At 40.4% G+C, this 18688-nt stretch overlaps 1 protein-coding gene across 3 annotated transcripts in view; it reads right to left on the bottom strand.

Moving 5' to 3' along the window:
* The window catches only part of LOC110385197 (mutS protein homolog 5), a 19768-nt gene extending 1080 nt beyond the window's left edge, over positions 1 to 18688 (bottom strand). Inside the window, exons 1-17 of one of the 3 annotated variants that reach the window (XM_038010879.2) lie at positions 18507 to 18688; positions 18186 to 18267; positions 17599 to 17667; positions 16566 to 16770; positions 15572 to 15800; positions 14730 to 14900; positions 13831 to 13969; positions 13438 to 13500; positions 13262 to 13366; positions 12674 to 12770; positions 12047 to 12231; positions 10372 to 10417; positions 10153 to 10291; positions 9431 to 9651; positions 8032 to 8177; positions 5978 to 6187; positions 4641 to 4790 (exon numbers count right to left, since the gene is read on the bottom strand). In XM_038010879.2, the coding sequence (XP_037866807.2) occupies positions 4641 to 4790; positions 5978 to 6187; positions 8032 to 8177; positions 9431 to 9651; positions 10153 to 10291; positions 10372 to 10417; positions 12047 to 12231; positions 12674 to 12770; positions 13262 to 13366; positions 13438 to 13500; positions 13831 to 13969; positions 14730 to 14900; positions 15572 to 15800; positions 16566 to 16770; positions 17599 to 17667; positions 18186 to 18267; positions 18507 to 18604 (2355 nt within the window). In that variant the 5' untranslated portion in view covers positions 18605 to 18688. The remainder of the gene's footprint in view (positions 1 to 4640; positions 4791 to 5977; positions 6188 to 8031; positions 8178 to 9430; positions 9652 to 10152; positions 10292 to 10371; positions 10418 to 12046; positions 12232 to 12673; positions 12771 to 13261; positions 13367 to 13437; positions 13501 to 13830; positions 13970 to 14729; positions 14901 to 15571; positions 15801 to 16565; positions 16771 to 17598; positions 17668 to 18185; positions 18268 to 18506) is intronic. The other 2 variants (XM_062668512.1, XM_062668511.1) reach the window with 2 other exon arrangements.

The raw sequence follows: 18688 nt of genomic DNA, 5'->3' as shown, positions 1-18688 counted from the left end.
GGAGCGCAGCCATCTTTGATCTTCATAGTCTTCACCAGGAAGAACTTCCTGCAATGCTGTATGTTTTCCTTCTCGGCACATAATATCGGTTTTATTGTTATGTAAAACCGTAATATTGATGTGCCTTTGGAAAACATACAGCATTGTATTATGAAGACGTGTTTGTTATCTGCTGGTGAAATTATTAAGCACAACGCTATGATGAAATAGGTAAAGCCATAATAAAATTATGAAGCGCAATGATAATGTTCATAATTTATATAATTATTAAATCGAAAAAACAGTTGTTAACTTCCATGTTAATTCAATAATTAAAAAATATTTATAAGTTTGTAATAAACATTTTATCTTGTATATACAAGAAAATGTATAAATTGTATAAATGATGTATATACATCATGTAGAAGTAAATGTGTTGAGAAAAAAGAATCGTGAGGATCTTTACGAAGCTCTATTATTCGGCAATAATTATTGTAAACGTTTGGATGATTTGCAATTGCCTCTAGAAATATTTCGTCCATTGGTTCATTATCAATCCATCTCAGAGGCTACTGCTGATCTACAACTTCTTAGAGATGCGTTGATGCCATTACCTCGTAAGGTTGAACGAAGACCAGTTTCCAATTACAGTACGGGATGCCGCTTTTGTGACAACACACATAGTTACAAAAAAGTCCTTACGAATCTTACCGGGCATGTCTTTAGTTTCATGTTTAGAAAGCACTTATGCAGATTATTGACAAAAATGGATTTCAATTTTAGACCCAAAGACTGGTATCAGAAAGATGTTTTTCTCTGTTATCAAAGAAACTGTCTTTAGAAATGTTGAGCAAAGTAAGGTCATTAACTCTGCGTCCCGTAGCCAGCAACATGGTTGTTGGTGTCCTTCAAGCTACATTGAGGCGTGATGTGGTGGCTGGGTTTGAAGAAAACCAGTTTAGAACTATTCTCGGATCTCATGTGAATGGGACTACACTTAGTAAAATTGTAATAAGTAGTTGAATTTTGTTTAGCTATTCCGATGGCTTTTTTAAAATAGCAATTTTTATTAGAGAGCTTGAGAATGTTTGCTGTCCTACATGTATTTCGCCCACAGAAAGTCGACAGCGCTGCTTTATGATGCAGAAGGATTGTTTTATAGGCAAAATTTTCTTTTTGGAAAAGAAGAAAGAATTTGGCAACATCTGCAGACTTAGGATCAATTTTAAAACTGTAGCACCATATGCACCATATGCACCATCTTCTAGTTGCTGGTAAGTATGCTGACAAAGTGGATTGACACCAGCTAATTTTCAATAAATCTTCTCCTGTTTAGACCAGTCTATTATTTGTACAACCCCCCCCCCCCTTTCTAAGCTTTCAGGGTTAATGTTTAACCTGTGGAGGAGGCAGGTTTTGGATTTCGTGCGAGTTATCTAGCGTTCGGGATCTGAGGGCTTGGAAACCCAAATGCTTTCGCTCAGTCTGGGAACACTACCAGGTAGGTTCCCTAGACACTGTTGAAGTGAGTCAGTACTTTGGGGAGAAGGTTGAGAGGAGGAATTCTCCATGCTAGTTGCATCCTCTACGGTCTGCTGAAGGTATCTAATCTTGGTCGGCGAATGGGTTTATATCCGGATGACCCCACTTTCGAAAAACTTTTGTGGTCACTTGTGGTAAAAAGTGCCATTTCGCAGGTTGATTTCCTCGTGATAGCCTGTCGGCTATGATGTTGTATCTCCCCGAGAGATAAGCTGACAGTTATCTTGAACTTATCGCTTAGGTTTAAAAATCGAAAGGTCAACGTTAGTGAAATACTTTCAGATTCATTTTGATTGTCACTACCATTACAAATAGCTCTTTTGTGGGTGAGCCGTTTCTGTTGTTGAGCTGACCATAGACAGGACGTTAATATTTTGTCTAATTGTAACCCCTACCCATGTCCGAAGCTTCCGTTGCCAGGAAATGGTTGGTTTTGGGTCTCGGCAATGTTTGACATGTGGCTCCGCGTCAGCACTGCATTTGTAACCCCTTTTCTTGAAACTTCGCAAGAAAATTTGCAAGTTAGCATAGATTGATGTAATTCCGTCAGAGTTTGAGCTAGGATGTTGTTGAGTGGCCACTTCATTTCTCGCAATTTTCCATCGAATCCCTAGACATGTCATCTCTTGAACCAGTGTACTAATTGATTTTTTGTAAGGCTGACTTGGCAGCCCAAATAATCCAAGAGTTTTACAGCTTATGTGGCCTGGAGACTCAACTTGGACTTCTTTTGATGGACCTGGTGGGATTTGCGTAGGTGGGATAACACTCAACATCCCTTTGCACGCAATGTTTCCGCGACCGAGCATGCTATGCAAGCAAAAAAGGTGTATTTGTCTTCATGGACCAAGAAAAAGTCGCGTAGGTAGGTTAACATTTGACTTCCCTATGTACGTAAGGTCTTCGCGACCGAGCATGCTATGGGAGCAAAAACGTTTATTTGTCTTGGTGAAACAAGATCATGTCGTGTAAGTAAGCTAGCACTTCGATTTTGCACGCAATGCCTCTGCGACCGAGCATGCTGTGGAAGCAAAAAGGTGTATTTGTCTTCAAGGACCAAGAGAAAGTCGCGTAGGTACGTTAACATTTGACTTCCCTATGTACGCAAGGTCTCCGCGACCGAGCATGCTATGGGAACAAAAACGTTTATTTGTCTTGGTGAAACAAGATTAAGTCGTGTAGGTAAGCTAGCACTCGATTTTGCACGCAATATCTCCGCGACCGAGCGACCGAGCGACCGAGCACCCTATATAATGGAAATTGACATGCCAGCCCAGATAATCCAAAACCTTCACAGCTTCTGCAGCCTGAAGTTTCAACTTGGATTTGTTTTGGTCGACCAAAAGGAAGTCGTCTAGGTAGACTAGCACTCGAGTTCCTTTTGCACGCAAGGTCTCTGCGACCCAGCATGTTATGGAAGCAAAAAAGGTTAATCCAAAAGCTTCGCAGCTTCTGCAGCCTGAAGTTTCAACTTGGATTTGTCTTGGTCGACCAAAAAGGAAGTCGTCTAGTAGACACTAGCACTCGAGTTCCCTTTGCACGCAAGGTCTCTGCGACCCGCATGTTATAGAAGCAAAAAGGTGTGGCTCTGAAGCCAGATCGAAGGGTAGGCATGTCATTTCATACTAACTCATAAGAAGGTACCGATTCCTTCCTGGAGGTACTGATACTGGTACCTTGGTACTGATCCTCAAGAAGTATCGACGAAATTTTGCGACTGATACTAGAAAAATATTCCTGAGAAATGTTCAATTCTATCATCCAGTCCCCTGGGTGGAGAAAGTTTGGTACCTAGGTGTCCGAAAAACAGTTGGACGCATTGATCCGTCGCTTTTCTTCCGCAGAAAATTTTTTTTTTGTTTTTTTTTTACGGTATTTGGTAACCATACATGGTTTACAAATTATTACAATTTTGGTGGCACTCAGTGCCTCCCGTCGGTGTCTTCAATTGCCCCCCTCTGGATTGTGCCAGATGTTACGGACTATGATTGTTTATAATGTTTGGCTTACCTTTTGTACGAGATCGTGACAAATAGGATTGTAGCCCTCCGAGGGACTGAATAGATTTCAATTTACTATTATCAAACAAAAATTCCTCAATGAGTGGTGCGTTGGCAACAGGATACTTTGTTAGAGACCACGGAAATTAAACTTTGACGTCTTATTTCTATACATACGGCCCTTTTTTCCGTATACAATTTAAAACGCTTTTTACGGGTAACTTGTACGACGGAGACGATTTGTCAAAGTTTTCAGTAATTATGTTACAAAGATTATTAGTTTAAATCTGTTGTGTTTTTGTCAAAATTTCCGTATTGACGAGATCAATTTGTTTACAACAATTTTCGTTACATTCAATTGTTACACACAGTTGATGCATTATTAGATTTACAACGTCACTGACCTGGTGGGATAACGAGCCGATTCGAAGATCGACCGTTACCTTTGAATCCCGTCGTTTCTTACGCAGAGACTCCTTTTGTTCTTTTTCGCTTGACGAGCTGTTCGAACGCGAGGCGTCTCCATCGCGTCTCGCCTGGACATCTTCCCTCTCGGAAATTATGGAGCTTGACTCAACATCACCTCCAACAGATGACGCGTGATTCATGGCGTCCGATGATAGGATTGGTAAATAATACTCGTAATGATTGCAAAATAACACTCATAGAAACACAAAATAAATATTTTTTGCAATTAATAAGAAGTCGAATAAATATTAGTGGACTTGCGACTTCACAGTACGAAAGTACACAACGCTATGAAGATCAAAGATGGCTGCGCTCCCTTTATACTTGCTGGCAGCACCTAGCGGCTAAGGATGGAACTAAATTGACTGTCTATGGTTGGACATAGACAAGGAATCTAAGCTAAGTACACACTGCTTCTTCATAATACAATGCTGTATGTTTTCCAAAGGCACATCAATACTTTATTTGGCATGATTTGGATTTTTTTAAGATTTTGAAAAGTTTAATCATATGTATTTTTTCGTTAAGCGAAATACATCGATTTCAAAGTACAGGAGATGTTTATGAATTTGTCTATAGTATTTATCAGGAGCCGTCTGAGGGTGCAGTGTCTCATATATTAAGTGTATAATGTATGGTGCAGTGGATGACCTGCAGACAGCGCGCCAGTAGGTCGGCGCGGCGCAGCGCGGGTGCGCCCAGCCCGGCGGCGGCGTGGCGCGCCAGCCCGGCGCCGGCGACGCCCGTCCGCGCGCGGTACAAGAACACGGGGGAGCCGTCGCGCATTACGTGATCGAATGTCTGACGCAACAAACGTATTTATCTGCGGTTTCACATTTACCTTCAATATTTCAAATATTCAATATACTACAATTTCTACCGCAAAGTATCACTTGTCTTAGAGGGGTACCTACGACACTTGTTCCTATTCCAAACGAATTGAAGTCTCAGTCTTAAGTAGACATGTGGTGACGAACCGCAACCCCAGTGTGGTCAGTTCACGGAGGGCCCAATTTCGGCGGTCCGTGCTGGGGTCCTGGTCTAGGCGGCTGGCCGATCCTTCGGCTGGTCGTAGGACCGTCGAGGCGATTCGCTTGGTCCTTGTAAATTGGGTGAATCGTCGAAACGCCTCACTTTCCGGCTCACGCAGGTGCTCACTGGGCATGGTTGCTTCGGTGAGTTCCTGCACCGGATCGGAGCCGAGCCGATGGCAGAGTGCCACCATTGTGGTTGCGACTTGGACACGGCGGAGCCCACGCTCATCGTCTGCCCCGCATGGGAGGGGTGGCGCCGTAACCTCGCCGCAAAAATAGGAAACGACTTGTCCTTGCCGAGCACTAATGTTCGGCGGCGACGATTCACGGAAGGCGGTGCTCGACTTCTGCGAGTGCATCATCTCGCAGAAGGTGGCGGCGGGGCGCTTGAAAGATGCATAATCCCGCTACTGTCGAGCGGGGGCCAAGGAGGCGAAGCTGGCCCAAACCCTGGCCCTCTAAGTGTTTCGAGTCCTATCACATAGCGGTCTGGGGATCGGCGAAAAGCACCTAAGAAGATGACGTGCAAACTGCTCTGCACGCGTTTTCCGCAAGAGCATGGGTCATGAAAGGCCGGCTATAATCGACCCACGCTGGTTCTGACCTAGCGGGGTATTCTCATTTTAGCAAATTCTAGCAAACCGCCATCTAGACGGGCTTCGGATAGCCTACCGACCGAGAGGGCTAGTGGTCGACGACCACTGGTCTGCCTTTTCATGAGTTCTTGCGAGGTTCGGACGTGTGTTGTTGAGCGACTAGAGGTTTTAGTCAGTTTGTCTCTGACATACCCCGCCCTTCATCTCTAGTGGAATGCGGAAGTCCGGTGATTTCCTCGTGACCAAAAAAAAGGTCGTGGTACCGCTTTACATAGCCTGAACTGTGAACTTGGTTGTTAGGTTATTAAAATAGAATATAATAAAAAATGTTCTATAAGAATGGCGTTGTCAATATTACCAAGAACGTGAGTAGTGGCGAGGGAGCGATGTAGTGGTGCAGCTGCAGGAAGTGCGTGGCGAGCAGCACGTGCGGGCGGCGCGCGCGAGCCAGCACGGCGCCCAGCGCGGCCGCCAGCAGGGCCGCCCCGTCGCGCCGCGCTGTGCCTTTGCCGAACTCGTCCACCAGCACCAGGCTGCTACTCGTCGACTCTTGTAGAACCAGAGCCATCTGAAATGCTCCTAACTTTCGGTGCCTGTGTTTTGATACCGGCACCCGATCTATTTACTGGTGGTAGGACCACTTGTGAGTCCGCGCGGGTAGGTACCACCACTCTGCCTATTTCTGCCGTGAAGCAGTGATGCGTTTCGGTTTGAAGGGCGTAGCAGCCGTTGTAACTATACTGAGATCTTAGAACTTATATTTCAAGGTGGATGGCGCATTTACGTTGTGGATGTCTATGGGCTCCAGTAAAGACTTACACGAGGTGGGCTGTGAGCTCGTCCACCCATCTAAGCCTATCACCCATAAAAAAAAAGAAAAAAACCGGCATCCGATCTATTTCTGCCACAAAGCTTTTCTATTTGAAGTTTGAAACAGCCTTTAAACTATACAATTTAGACTTAAAGCTCATGTATCTAGTTCAATAGCGGCATTAACATTGTGATGTCAATGGTTTCCAGATTAGGAGTGGGTAATATCGGTTTTGCCGCGTATCGAATCGTATCTATATATCGAGGATCAATATCGGATATTGAATCTATATATTTTCTGAATCTATATATTGATGGATGCTAGTAGATTTTCTCGATTCATGATATTTGAGATTTGAAACGATACGCTGATATAATATCGTAGTAGATATAGATTTAAGTCAACGTTATACGGTTGGTTTTCTGATATCAATTTATAATATGATCTTAAAGTAATAAAAAGAACATGAAAATAAAAATATCAAAAAAACTTTCCTTCATGCTTTTACCAGGCTTAGGACTGGCTACATTATTTTCAGTTTTTAGTATTTTGTGTCTTAATTTAAAATTACAAAATATACCAAAAGAGTGTAGATTTCAAAAGTTTAATACAAACACAAGAAATAAACTCAATTATTTGGATTCAACTAAAAATAGAAAAATGTGTACTTTAAAAATCAAACCCTAAAACTTTTAAGTATTTATAAACACTTGTCCAAAAATTCTAGTTCAAGGTCAAAGCGCGTGAAATTAAATTCAACGATGCAAATAGGTTATACTGCATTCAAGTTAGGGTCGAAAGTTGAAACTTCTTTCCTTAATTGTATCCTGCTGATACACTAAGAATAATCTACAGACATATGGACTTAAATATAAGGTTTACAATTGTATGGATAATGCCTGTTTCTGTTTCATTCATCACATGATATCCCTATCGTGCGCTCACTCACTCTGGCCGATTCGATACGAACCAAACGAATATTGCTGATATTAACGAATCGGTACGATATGGCGATGCGCATCACATCGAGCAATATCGTGTATCGGCTGATATCGAAATATAGATTTCGATTCACGAATCGGTACAATATGGCGATGCACATCACATCGAGCAATATCGTGTATCGGCTGATATCGATATATAGATTTCGTGCGGGGCGATATCGGATTCAACGATATTGCTGCGATATATAGATATTGAATCTATATACGATTTATATCACCCACTCCTATTCCAGATATCACTTGACATCAGATAGATATCACTGAGTTATAAGTGAAAGCACTAAATAATTATATTTAAACGTTTAGACAATCAATGACAGTACACGTATGTGCTATTTTCGTCACTTGGAGGCTGACGTCTTCAACCATTGCATACAAGCAAAATTGCAAATAACTTATCTACGTCTTTAGTTACATATGTAACAAAGAAAAAATATTCTAGAAAGTTCTCTGCAACTTTTTCGATGTCAATATTTGTATATATTGGCTGATCTTTAACCATTAGAATTATGTACGTATTCAATTCTAAGTAATCTAATACTAGTACAATACTACTAATATTACAAGTACAATACTACTAACAATGCTAGTAATAACCTGTCTCAAATCTATTAGGAAAGCTGACATGTGCGCTGCGATGCATTCAGTTGACTGCATCCTTGTGAATATGTGACTCACGATGCCTATGACAGCCGAGTCAGCCGGCACGAAGCTACCGATGTGAGCTAAATACACTATCAGACCTGGAGATATTAATAATGTTTTAACAACTATGCTCCTGGTCAATTGGCTGATTGCCTGAGGAATGAAATTAGTATATTAGGTTTTAGTAGTTTCGTATCTTCACCCTACCGAACTTTTGATACTGTGAACTGCCCGTGTGGTGGAATGTAAGCGACATATTATGAAAATTATTTATGCTTACTTCTAAGAGTCACATCTGCCACAGGTCAGTTGCGAGTTCAAGTTAAGCTATTTCTATAATCGCATCTATTATCAGAAGTCACAAAGTCACCCAAAGTGCAATAGAAAAGGCGCACGGAGTTTCCTTACGCGATCGGTTCAGGAATGAAGAGATACACAGGAAAACCATGATAACCGATATACCTAACACAAAAGATGCCGATTTTGAATTGGCAATGGCAGAACAGGGCACATCTCACGTAGAATGTGGCCGTTGGATCTCGTGTAAAGCAGAACCGATCATTGGGGCGAATCATGAGGGGTACCTATGTCCAGCTGTGGACATATGTAGACTGATGATGATGATGATAGATGCACATGATGTCCTTTACTTGATGAAATAATCTTAGCATCACATGAAACTCAATTTAACTGTCGACCTATTTTAAGACATGATTGTGTTGAAGTTATGCTCTTCAAGATACGAGACCAAATCTAAACCTAAGAGAGATCTAATTTCGCGGCAGACAACGACGGTGACTTTACCCAACACTAAGCACCCGCATGAATATTCTATTTTTTTTAGGATTGAAGGATTAGTGGTGGCCCGGAGGCCTTTCCAGTTTCACCAGGACAGGTGGGCGAGCAATAGCTCAGCCAGGAGGGGTGGGATTTGCTAACAGCTGTCCGAGCGCCTCCGAAGGAAACCTAACAACTCAAGAGCAGCTGCTTCGCGAATGAATCTACTACCGGATCAGAATCGCGACCTATTGAGAAGATCCGGCGAGAAACTCAGCGAGCTGATTCATGGGTTAGGTTGCATGTCAAACTTTTTGTCGAGTTCGACGAGTACGGTTTCCGGGGTCCCTAAGCCTGCTCCTAGTGTTAGAGCTGGTCCGACAAGGTGGTTCGACCAAATCCGCACCACACTAGAGATCCCATTCCACGACGCCCTTCATGCGGCCAATGATCGGAGGAGCTGGCGGGACATCACAAGGAGTAAAATTATGTCGAATTATAATGGTCACGACCCTCAGCAGTGAGGAAACGATGCGAGGAGGAGGAGAGTGTTAGAGCTGAAGGCGTCACTTACCTATCTGCTTCATATAAACAGATTTTCCACTAGAGTTAGGGCCGGTCAGGATTTTAACGCAGCCAACTTGTTCGTTGCTCTCGAAGTCGTTGGGTACGAAGGCCTCGCACGTGGTCATGTGTAAGGGGTGCTTCCCTTGCTTGATACTGATCGACTTAGTCTCGACTAGAGTGGGCTGGGTGTAGCCGAACTCTTTACTAGTTTTCGATATTGCTATGAGACTGGGACAATTCAGTGGAACTTTATATTGATTTTATAAAATTTACGAGGAAGATAGCGTTTAAAAATAAACTACGGCTTATTTATATAAAATGTAGTGCTGTTATTATGATTTTGGGACGTGTTATTCGACTTGTACAAAAACATAATTTCCCAATATTCATTCATTTTCAGAATAGATACGTCCTCTCTATGGTTCAGAAAATTAAGGTTTTTATTTTATAGGATGGAGGAGGTTATTGAACACACAAAGGCATTTCTAGTTCCGCCAGGAAGAATGAGATTTGCTAACAGCTACCCCAGTGCCTCTGAAAGAGTCTGACAGTTCGATTTCCACCTCATGTGTCAAGGTGAGTGGCGTCATGCACGTTGAGATATGTATGGGCTCCGATAACACCAGTAACACCGGGCAAAAACATCTATGTTATAAAAAAGAAGCTCTTGTATCAGAAATATCTTTGTAAACGATTAAAAGTGACCACATTAAGTATCGATAAACTAACCAATCTAGCATTGCACAGTTATCGATAACGCTAGCCAGGGTGTGGAGGTGCTCAAGCAGTACTGCAGTCAGCCTCATCATGATGCGGGTCTCATGAGCTACTATCTCGGGGTACGTGTCGCCGATCATCACGTCTAGTTCTGACAAGTTAATTATTTATAAAAAAAAAAATTAAAACAAGAAACTAAATGTTACAGATACTACATACATACATACATACCTTCGCAACCCTTACTTTTGTAGTGAACGAACTCGTTGTTCTGAAACTGAAAGCAACGTACCTAACTATGCAGTAAACATTACAGCACTATATAGATTATTCTATTTAAACACTAGACGTACCAGGCGGTTTCACCCGCGTTCTGTCGGTAATTTTGAAAGGTTAGCATTCGCTGCGTTGTCCCGGGATAGAGAGTTGTGTCGCCCGCTGGGTCAACAACTACCAGCCGATGAGTAGTGATTTGTAGGCAGCGGCTTGGTTCTGCCCCTGGCATTGCTGAAGTCCATGGGCGACGGTAACCACTCACCATCAGGTGGACCGTATGCTCGTCTGCCTACAAGGGCAACAAAAAAAAAAAGAGTAGATTTATGGGTACGAAAACTCACGAACCAGAACTGTCAGATTTACTTTAAGATATATTTATGCGATTATTTCATCAAATTATGTTTGTTTCTTTTTTTTTGCTTTGATGGATAGACTAGCTTACAGCCCACCTGGTGTTAGGTGGTTACCGGAGCCCATAGACAATAAATGTAAATGCCGTACATGAGACTACATTGCCATTGAGACATGAATTCTAAGTCTCAGATTTACAGTACAACTTAGTTTTTGTGTGATTAAGTAACAAACGTATACCCATTCATACAGTATCGCATTAATAGTAAAAGATGTTTAATTGATCTCTCGTCTTCCTCGGTTTCAGCGATCACTCGAAATTCGTAAGCCAATGTGAAGTTGTGGCCCAGATGTCTAGTTGTGAAGCCAAAGAATCAATTCAAACCGAGACGAGTGGTTGTTTTGTTGCAAGAGTGAACAGTGTGCTTAGTGCGAGTTTTTTAACGTTCTCGATAGTGTAAAAGTTAACTCAAATTTGTACGCAGTTGGGACGTTGGCCGCTAGGGGTGCCGTTTCAACTGCATACGAATTTGAGTTAACGTTTACGCTATCGAGAACGTAAAAAAACTCACACTAAGCACACCGGACTGTAGACAACGTACACGTACTACTTACAGCGAGAGGAAGATGCGATCATAAGCTATATAGATTATTTTTTGTAAGAAATATCATTATTGCCGTAAAAATGAAATATTACCAATGAATCTAGTCACACTTTTATAAGTTTAAGAATCAGGGACAGATAAATGAACTTTATACTAGAGAGAACATAAGGTATTTTTATAGAGCATAATTGAAGACATGAGTGGATGAAGGGTTGAGTACCATTTTTAAGATTATTGAGTTTTTACATTGAATGACGATATTATGTGCCTATAAACCATATTAGACCTTAAGACTCGAGGTTTAAAGGCTATTTTTAGAGATTGCATGTGATGGAGTTGTGTACGAAGAAAAAGTACAAGTGACAAAAGTTTGTTGCCCGTTTTCTCAAAATTAAGAAATTGTATCATATTCCCTTCATCCACTCATGGCTTCAATTATATTAAATGATACCATCACGAGCGTGTGGTCCATCCTGTGTGAGGGTTGCCGCGTGGGGCCATGCCTTTGTGACACAGTTGTTAGGATAGCCGTCTTAAAATACAATTACAAATTCATGTCTCAAAACAGATGGCGGCATTTACAATTATGTCTGTGGATTCACACCGTACCAAAGTACCTAGAGTACCTAGTACCAAATAATTTCATCATTGAAGAAATATGTATAGAGCCTCACCATAAACTTCAGGCCGGGTAGCTCTTCCCTCGCCCCCATACCGTCCCAAACTTTCACGGCGAGTAAGTACCCTAAGTGCGGCATGTAAAGCATGCTGCATTCTTCTATAAAAGAGGGCAGTCTTTCCAACTCCACTTTAGCAGTTTCCGACATGAGCCCGTGGAGACTGGCCATTGTTCGCTTTTCTGATTGTTTTCAAATTATTCAAGACAACTTTATATTATATGTGTAAGTGACTTAACATGACACTAGATACACTTTTTTTTTTTTTTAATTCTTTATTAGAGCCATACTAGATACACAGATAAGGTATAAAAATATACTAATTGGGATTGAATGTAATGAAATCACGGTAGGCAGCGGCTTGGCTCTGCCCCTGACATTGCTGAAGTCCATGGGCGGCGGTAACCACTCACCATCAGGTGGGCCGTATGCTCGTCTGCCTACACGGGCAATAAAAAATAAAAAAAAGGAAATTATTGTGAAATCATGGTATGTACTAATTTAAGTTTTATTTTCAAACATGGCATCATTGGTTCTATAACAATAGCTAAATAGAGATAAATCAAGAGATACATAGAAAATCTTGAGGAATTACATACATATGTACAAATTCATAATACTTACTTCGATCTAATTCAGGATCCACGCCGGATTTTACAGTGAACTTTCCTTCAGTTTTAGACTGATCGAAGTCTATAATGCGATTCATGTATAGGGCCATCTGGTATAAATACAAAAATATCCAATTGATTTCATTATACTATTATATCATTTTCATTACTAATTCAAAAATGTACCTACCTTGATAAAGTTTATTTTAATAAATTATAAAGTCATGTAGGTCAGATTTCGACCATTTGTCTTATATGTTGTTGACGGTACTGACATTGGTGTCCTAGCTTGTTTTTGTACAACTTATTCGCTACCTTGCCCCACCTTGGTTGCCTAAGAGGTTATTCCAACTTCACGCGGACGAGTAGGTGAGCTCATGGGCTCAACCTGAGAGAAATTGCTAGCCAGCCCTAGCCCTAGCAGTGCTTCGCAGAATCTACCACCGGATCGGAATCGCAACCCACTGAGAAGATCCGGCGAGAAACTCAGTGGGCTGTCTCCATGGGATCTTTAGCCGTGAGCTCCTCCACACATATACTCGTATGGTATACAACAACAATAACAGGTTATTGATTATTTAAATACTATTTAAATTCTGACCTCATAAAGTTTCTTATTATCGCATGAGGCAAGCTGCTCTAAAAAAGAACTGGATTTTCCGGCGTTCTCACACATCTCGCATATCAGCACCGCGTTATACAGCGTCTGATGACGGGTTATAGAGTTTTAAAAACAAATATTGAAGGTACATAGTTGCTGTATATGTTTATGCTTACGTTGTACAAAGATTTCCATTGATACGGTTTTGCTGAAAGTGCCTTAACTTTGGCTAAAATACCCTGAAATATGTAGACTTTGTAAAGCCGATTATAAAACAATATTGTTAAACAGTATATGAATAAACCTTGATTGAAGTATCTCCACGTCAAATTAATAACAGTAGTCAAAAATTCATGGATAGATGATATCCCATAAAAGAAATCGTATCCATAAAATGGCCGCAAAGATAGTTAATTATCAGTAATACATGGATCAATTAGTTTTAAAAGTCAAGACCATATATATTCGTGTCTACAATCAAGATGTTTATATATATATCACGACAGTATTCTAATTTATCCTGAGATTTTTTCACGTCAAATAAACTTTGCGATAAAAAAAGGACTAACATTAACATTCCTAATGAACCTTAGCGCAGAACAGATATTCCTCATTAAAGGATCATTCTGTGATCGTAAGAAGTAGGCCACGACTTCTTGGCGGCGGCGCAACTCCGCTATATCCCTGCTCGGATGCTGCATCAGAACCCTAGATATTGTCGAAAGAAAACAGTTTGACAATTGATGATCAGCGAACTCTCTCTAGCCTAGTCTAGCTAACTTGACTTTTTTTCTTCGCAACAAAAAAAAATCGGTGTTGTAAACGTGGTTCGAACGCACTTTTATGATTTAACCTTTTGACTGCCATGTAGGTCCCCGGTGCCCTACGTGGCTGAAGGCACTGAAGTTATTGTTACGATTTCTGTTACTATCTCTTCTTTTCTTCAATCCTTTTGCCCACCCAAGGCTGAGTGTAGGTCTCTTCAAATCCACCCCACTCTTGTCGGTCTCTTGCCTTTCGCATCCAGTCCCTACCAGCCGTTTTGACCGTATCGTCGGTCTACCTCGTTGGTTGTCTGGTTGGTTGGTTGCTTGTTTGTTTTAAGGCCAATAACCTTCTGTTACTATAATTACTTTATACTTTATGCATATGAAATGAAGAGTTCTTTATTTTTTATTTTACTAAGTATCAAGCGTCTATGAGGAGAAACAAAAAATAAACGTATGGGAATTTATCTAGAAGTCTTTGCGCGATGCGGGTACAACGGCAGAACTTTATATATGTATATCTTCGGAAGGAGAAAACATATTGCGCCGACCCCAGGTGACTGGGAGAAGGGCAGGAGAATGATGATGTATATATCCGGTTAACCTGTTGATTTTGTAATAGCGTAACAAGTTATGAAGTTATGTTCTATATTTCATTATCACTAACCTAAACCTAACCTTAAATAAGATAAATATCTGACCTCATTTTGCTTTGTCCCACCTTCGAGCAGCACCTACTAAACAGATGAAACAAGCTAAGCCCTTCCCTGTTGCTTCCCTGGACGCCTCTCTTGAAATTGCTGGGATGTGAGATGGTACTGAAGATCTGCAGGCCGCGGTATGTGTCGTCGTCGATCGTTACTATGTCGCGTCTAGTGTGATCATATTTAAAATAATAGGCTTGGAGATATGATACTTAATCTTTTAATATGACGTTATTTGGTCAATTGTGTAAATATGATATTAACACATTGGCTGCCAGGTAGGTCACCGGTGCCCTACGCGGCGCACTGAAATAGTTATGTCGATTTCGGTTACTAAGCGGATGGATTGCCGAACTTTACCCTCTTTTGTTTTTAATGTATATTTTAGTCTTTTAGGGCTCTTGAAACTAGATTCAATCTTAGTATCTTCGGATTCGTCTTTCCACAGAGTCTACTAGATATGCGGACGCCTTAGTAACAACAGAAATGCGTCACATAGGGCACTAGTGACCTACATAGCAATCAAAGGGTTAATACTAAGGAATGGTGCGACAACACTTCTTTTCATCTTTGACTTTGTCGATTTTTAATTTTTGCGTCGAGAACATTTTCAAGATAATATAAGATATATGTACAAGTTCCGAACAATAACATTTGGGCCGCCGGTCTACCGAGCAATATTACCCGCTCGGTGGAAGATCTTCCCTTCGTCATTAAATCCCCAAATAATTAAGTGCTCTTGGGACGCCGATCTCTAACTAAAGTATAGCATGACGCAGCTAAAATGTAACATTGTGCGCTCTCATGAGTATAAATAAATACAAACGAGATTAACTTACAAAGAGATTGTACGCAAACTTAAAAATTGCGGGTTGTTGTGTAAGCCCACATTCAAAGAGCTCCAATGTAGGTCCAAATACCGTAGTAAGGCACCGAGTGAGTGAACTGTCTGTGTTTGACTAAAATCTACGACGGTCCGGAGGAAGAGGGTGCGTTCCTCCTCTGTGCAGTGTGGGGGCTCGCGCGGGAGGGACAGGTTGAGGATACGCCGTTTGCAGGCTTCGTAGTCTTGGACAAACGGAAGAAACTAATACAGCCATACCAATAAGACATTAAATATCTTTTAAATGTGTTACATAGATGATAGTTGGGCAAATCATCGGTGACGGTGGAGGCATCACTATATCTCGGTTATTTATTTCCGGAAATTGGTAAAGGTTTGGATGTAAATTGCAATCATTTTGGATGCCACATTACATTTTATGGTAAGCTTTACGTCAATCAACTAATTTTCATCGTCAGCAAATTTTCGCCATTGTGAATTAAGTTATGACTTATTTTGTAATTTAGATATATTTATAGCCACATTTCTATTGCTTCAGACTAAATGTATTTCTAGTGGGGCGTGCCCAGTCTAGAACTCGCTGTTTATTTAGAATTACGCCAGTATTACGTGTTTCACTTTTACGCAAATACTATTGTACAATTTTTTTTAACGTTTTTACCATCGTATCGCCCGCCACCGGAGTAGAGTTCATACATACTACCTGGAGCCACTGCGGTCATCCACAGTGCGTTTCCAGAGGGCTTTTTCCGGCTTTAGAATGAGCTCCCCTCCACGGCTTTTTCCGAGCGCTTTGACATGTCTTTCTTCAAACGAGGCTTGTAAAGAGTACTTAGCGGTAGGCAGCGGTTTGGCTCTGCCCCTGGCATTCTGAAGTCCATGGGTGACGGTAACCACTCACCATCAGTTGTGCCGTATGCTCGTCTGCCTACACGGGCAATAAAAAAAAATTACTACCACATTATATTATAATATTTTATTAAACTTACTATATTCCTTCGCAGACAAAAACACCAGCTTACATCTGCCCAAATCATTGGCATCGTTTTTGAAAACGATGGTTTTGACCAGTTGTACAAAGGAACTTTGGTTTTTGCCGTCCAACAATATCATGAAGGGTTCAACTTGTCTGAATAAGTTGGAGAACATTTGGAACTCTGGGGGACGATCGACAATTTCTTCCAAGATAAAAAGCTGGTGATTGTTTGAAAGGAAATATATGCAACATTTTACATATTCAACTTTGCATAAGCGTTTATAGTTTGACTGTGACATCATAATAATATGTACGTTATAATTACAATTCATTGACTCCCTATAGCTTGGAGTGTTTATGATTAGAAAATGAAACATTAACTGTGTAATTCAGAAGGGGTGTTTCTCTTGAGAATCTTGAGCTTAGTAATTAAATACAAAAGTGATTTTCCTATTCAATGCTTCAGCAACTAATTATATAACTAGTAAAAAGGACATGTCATTGACCTGTCAAAAGACTATATTCGTAATACTTCAAACGAATCTTGTAAATATTTAACAGTAGGAGTGTAACAAGTTCAGAACAAAGCTTAGTGATTTGCTAATATGGGTGCGAGCTCACGGGTCCGCTGGTGTTAAGTGGTTACCGGAGCTCCCAGATATCGAAAAAAACATTATTGCCGCCACCCACCTCGAGATATGAGCTCCAACGTCTCAATTGTTTACAGTATAACGGCTGCCCCGCCCTTCAAACCGAAATGCATTACTGCTTCACGGTAGAAATAGACAGGGTGGTGGTACCTACCCGAACGGACTCACAAGACGTACCACCGCGCACCACCAATTCTTATGACAAGTTATTTTGGAGTTCTTTTTTTATTTCTCTTATTGCTTAGATGAGAGTTCTGAGAGTTGTATCATCGATATGCAAGTACACCCCGCTACATTCGATCTGTTCAAATCAAGCTTCGTTTTCACGCTATTTTTAGACATAAATATTTTTAATACCTACATTTAGCTAATACATTCTATGGCTCAGGTGCATACCTCTCCAGTTTGAAGAACGTAGTAAGCGGCTCCGATCTTTCCGGATCGAAAGTACACCACCAACAATTTCTAAGCGAATAAAAATTAGTTTTAAAAGAGTTAAATCCAGAGTATGTTATACTACCACAGAACCAAAAAATCAATAAAAAATATCAATAAATACTTAACTGACGTAAAGGATTTTAAAAATCAATCACGTTTTCATCAAATTTTAAATACTTTTTTCTTTGATTTTGGTATAGAAAAATTTAAAATGTCCTACATTCAATCACTCGCAAGTTAAGATCTCCTCTCATATCATGAGTATTCAAAACTTATATACAAAAATAACAGCACAGAGAGCTTGATGCCATTTTGAACAATAATACCGATTTCTACGGAGAATCTAATCTAGATCCAGTACAGTACTCAAAGAGATAGGTCTAAAAAATCATACACACAGAGAATTTGATAAGAGATTTGATTGAATAATAGATGTGAACAGGAAGATTCTCTTTTCATTATTGACGATTAAATTTATTTTTTAAGATACTTTATATTTAAAGTTTAAGTTTCATCGAATACGATGAAATTAAATAAACTGTTACCTCTTCAGCATCAGTATCTTCGGTAGACTCGTCTGGATTCTTTAAAGCGTTGTGATTTGGAGTCATCGTCATATTAGTATTTCTGTAAGATAACATGAAATTAGTGATGTCAGATATTTATACCAATCCCAAACATCAAAATGTCCACACAAAACATGTCGCGCATACCTCATACAGTAACTGAAAATTCAAATGAAAGATCGCGTCTTTTGGGTTGTTAGCTGATTTATGTTTCCAGTCAGTAAAATCATATAATTTTCTTTTAAATAGTACTCATTAGTTGATACTTTGAGTGCATAGCTAAATTTAGAATTTACTAACCTTCGACAAGTCGATATGATAAAATGTTCATCTTTTTTGTTCAATACACTATTACAGCTTGTGTTTTCTGCAAATGATGAAATACTTTCTACGTTCATTTTAGGGTTATAATAAAAATAAATAACAGAGATTTTAATCACGTCTCTGTCAAGACTAAAATGAAATTGCAGTTTCCCGCCAAA

Source organism: Bombyx mori, chromosome 5 (genome assembly GCF_030269925.1).
Source record: "Bombyx mori chromosome 5, ASM3026992v2".
In the NCBI taxonomy this organism is placed as follows: domain Eukaryota; kingdom Metazoa; phylum Arthropoda; class Insecta; order Lepidoptera; family Bombycidae; genus Bombyx; species Bombyx mori.
The sequence above is the reverse complement of the archived record's forward strand: the minus strand, read 5'-3'. Positions and strand labels throughout refer to the sequence as shown.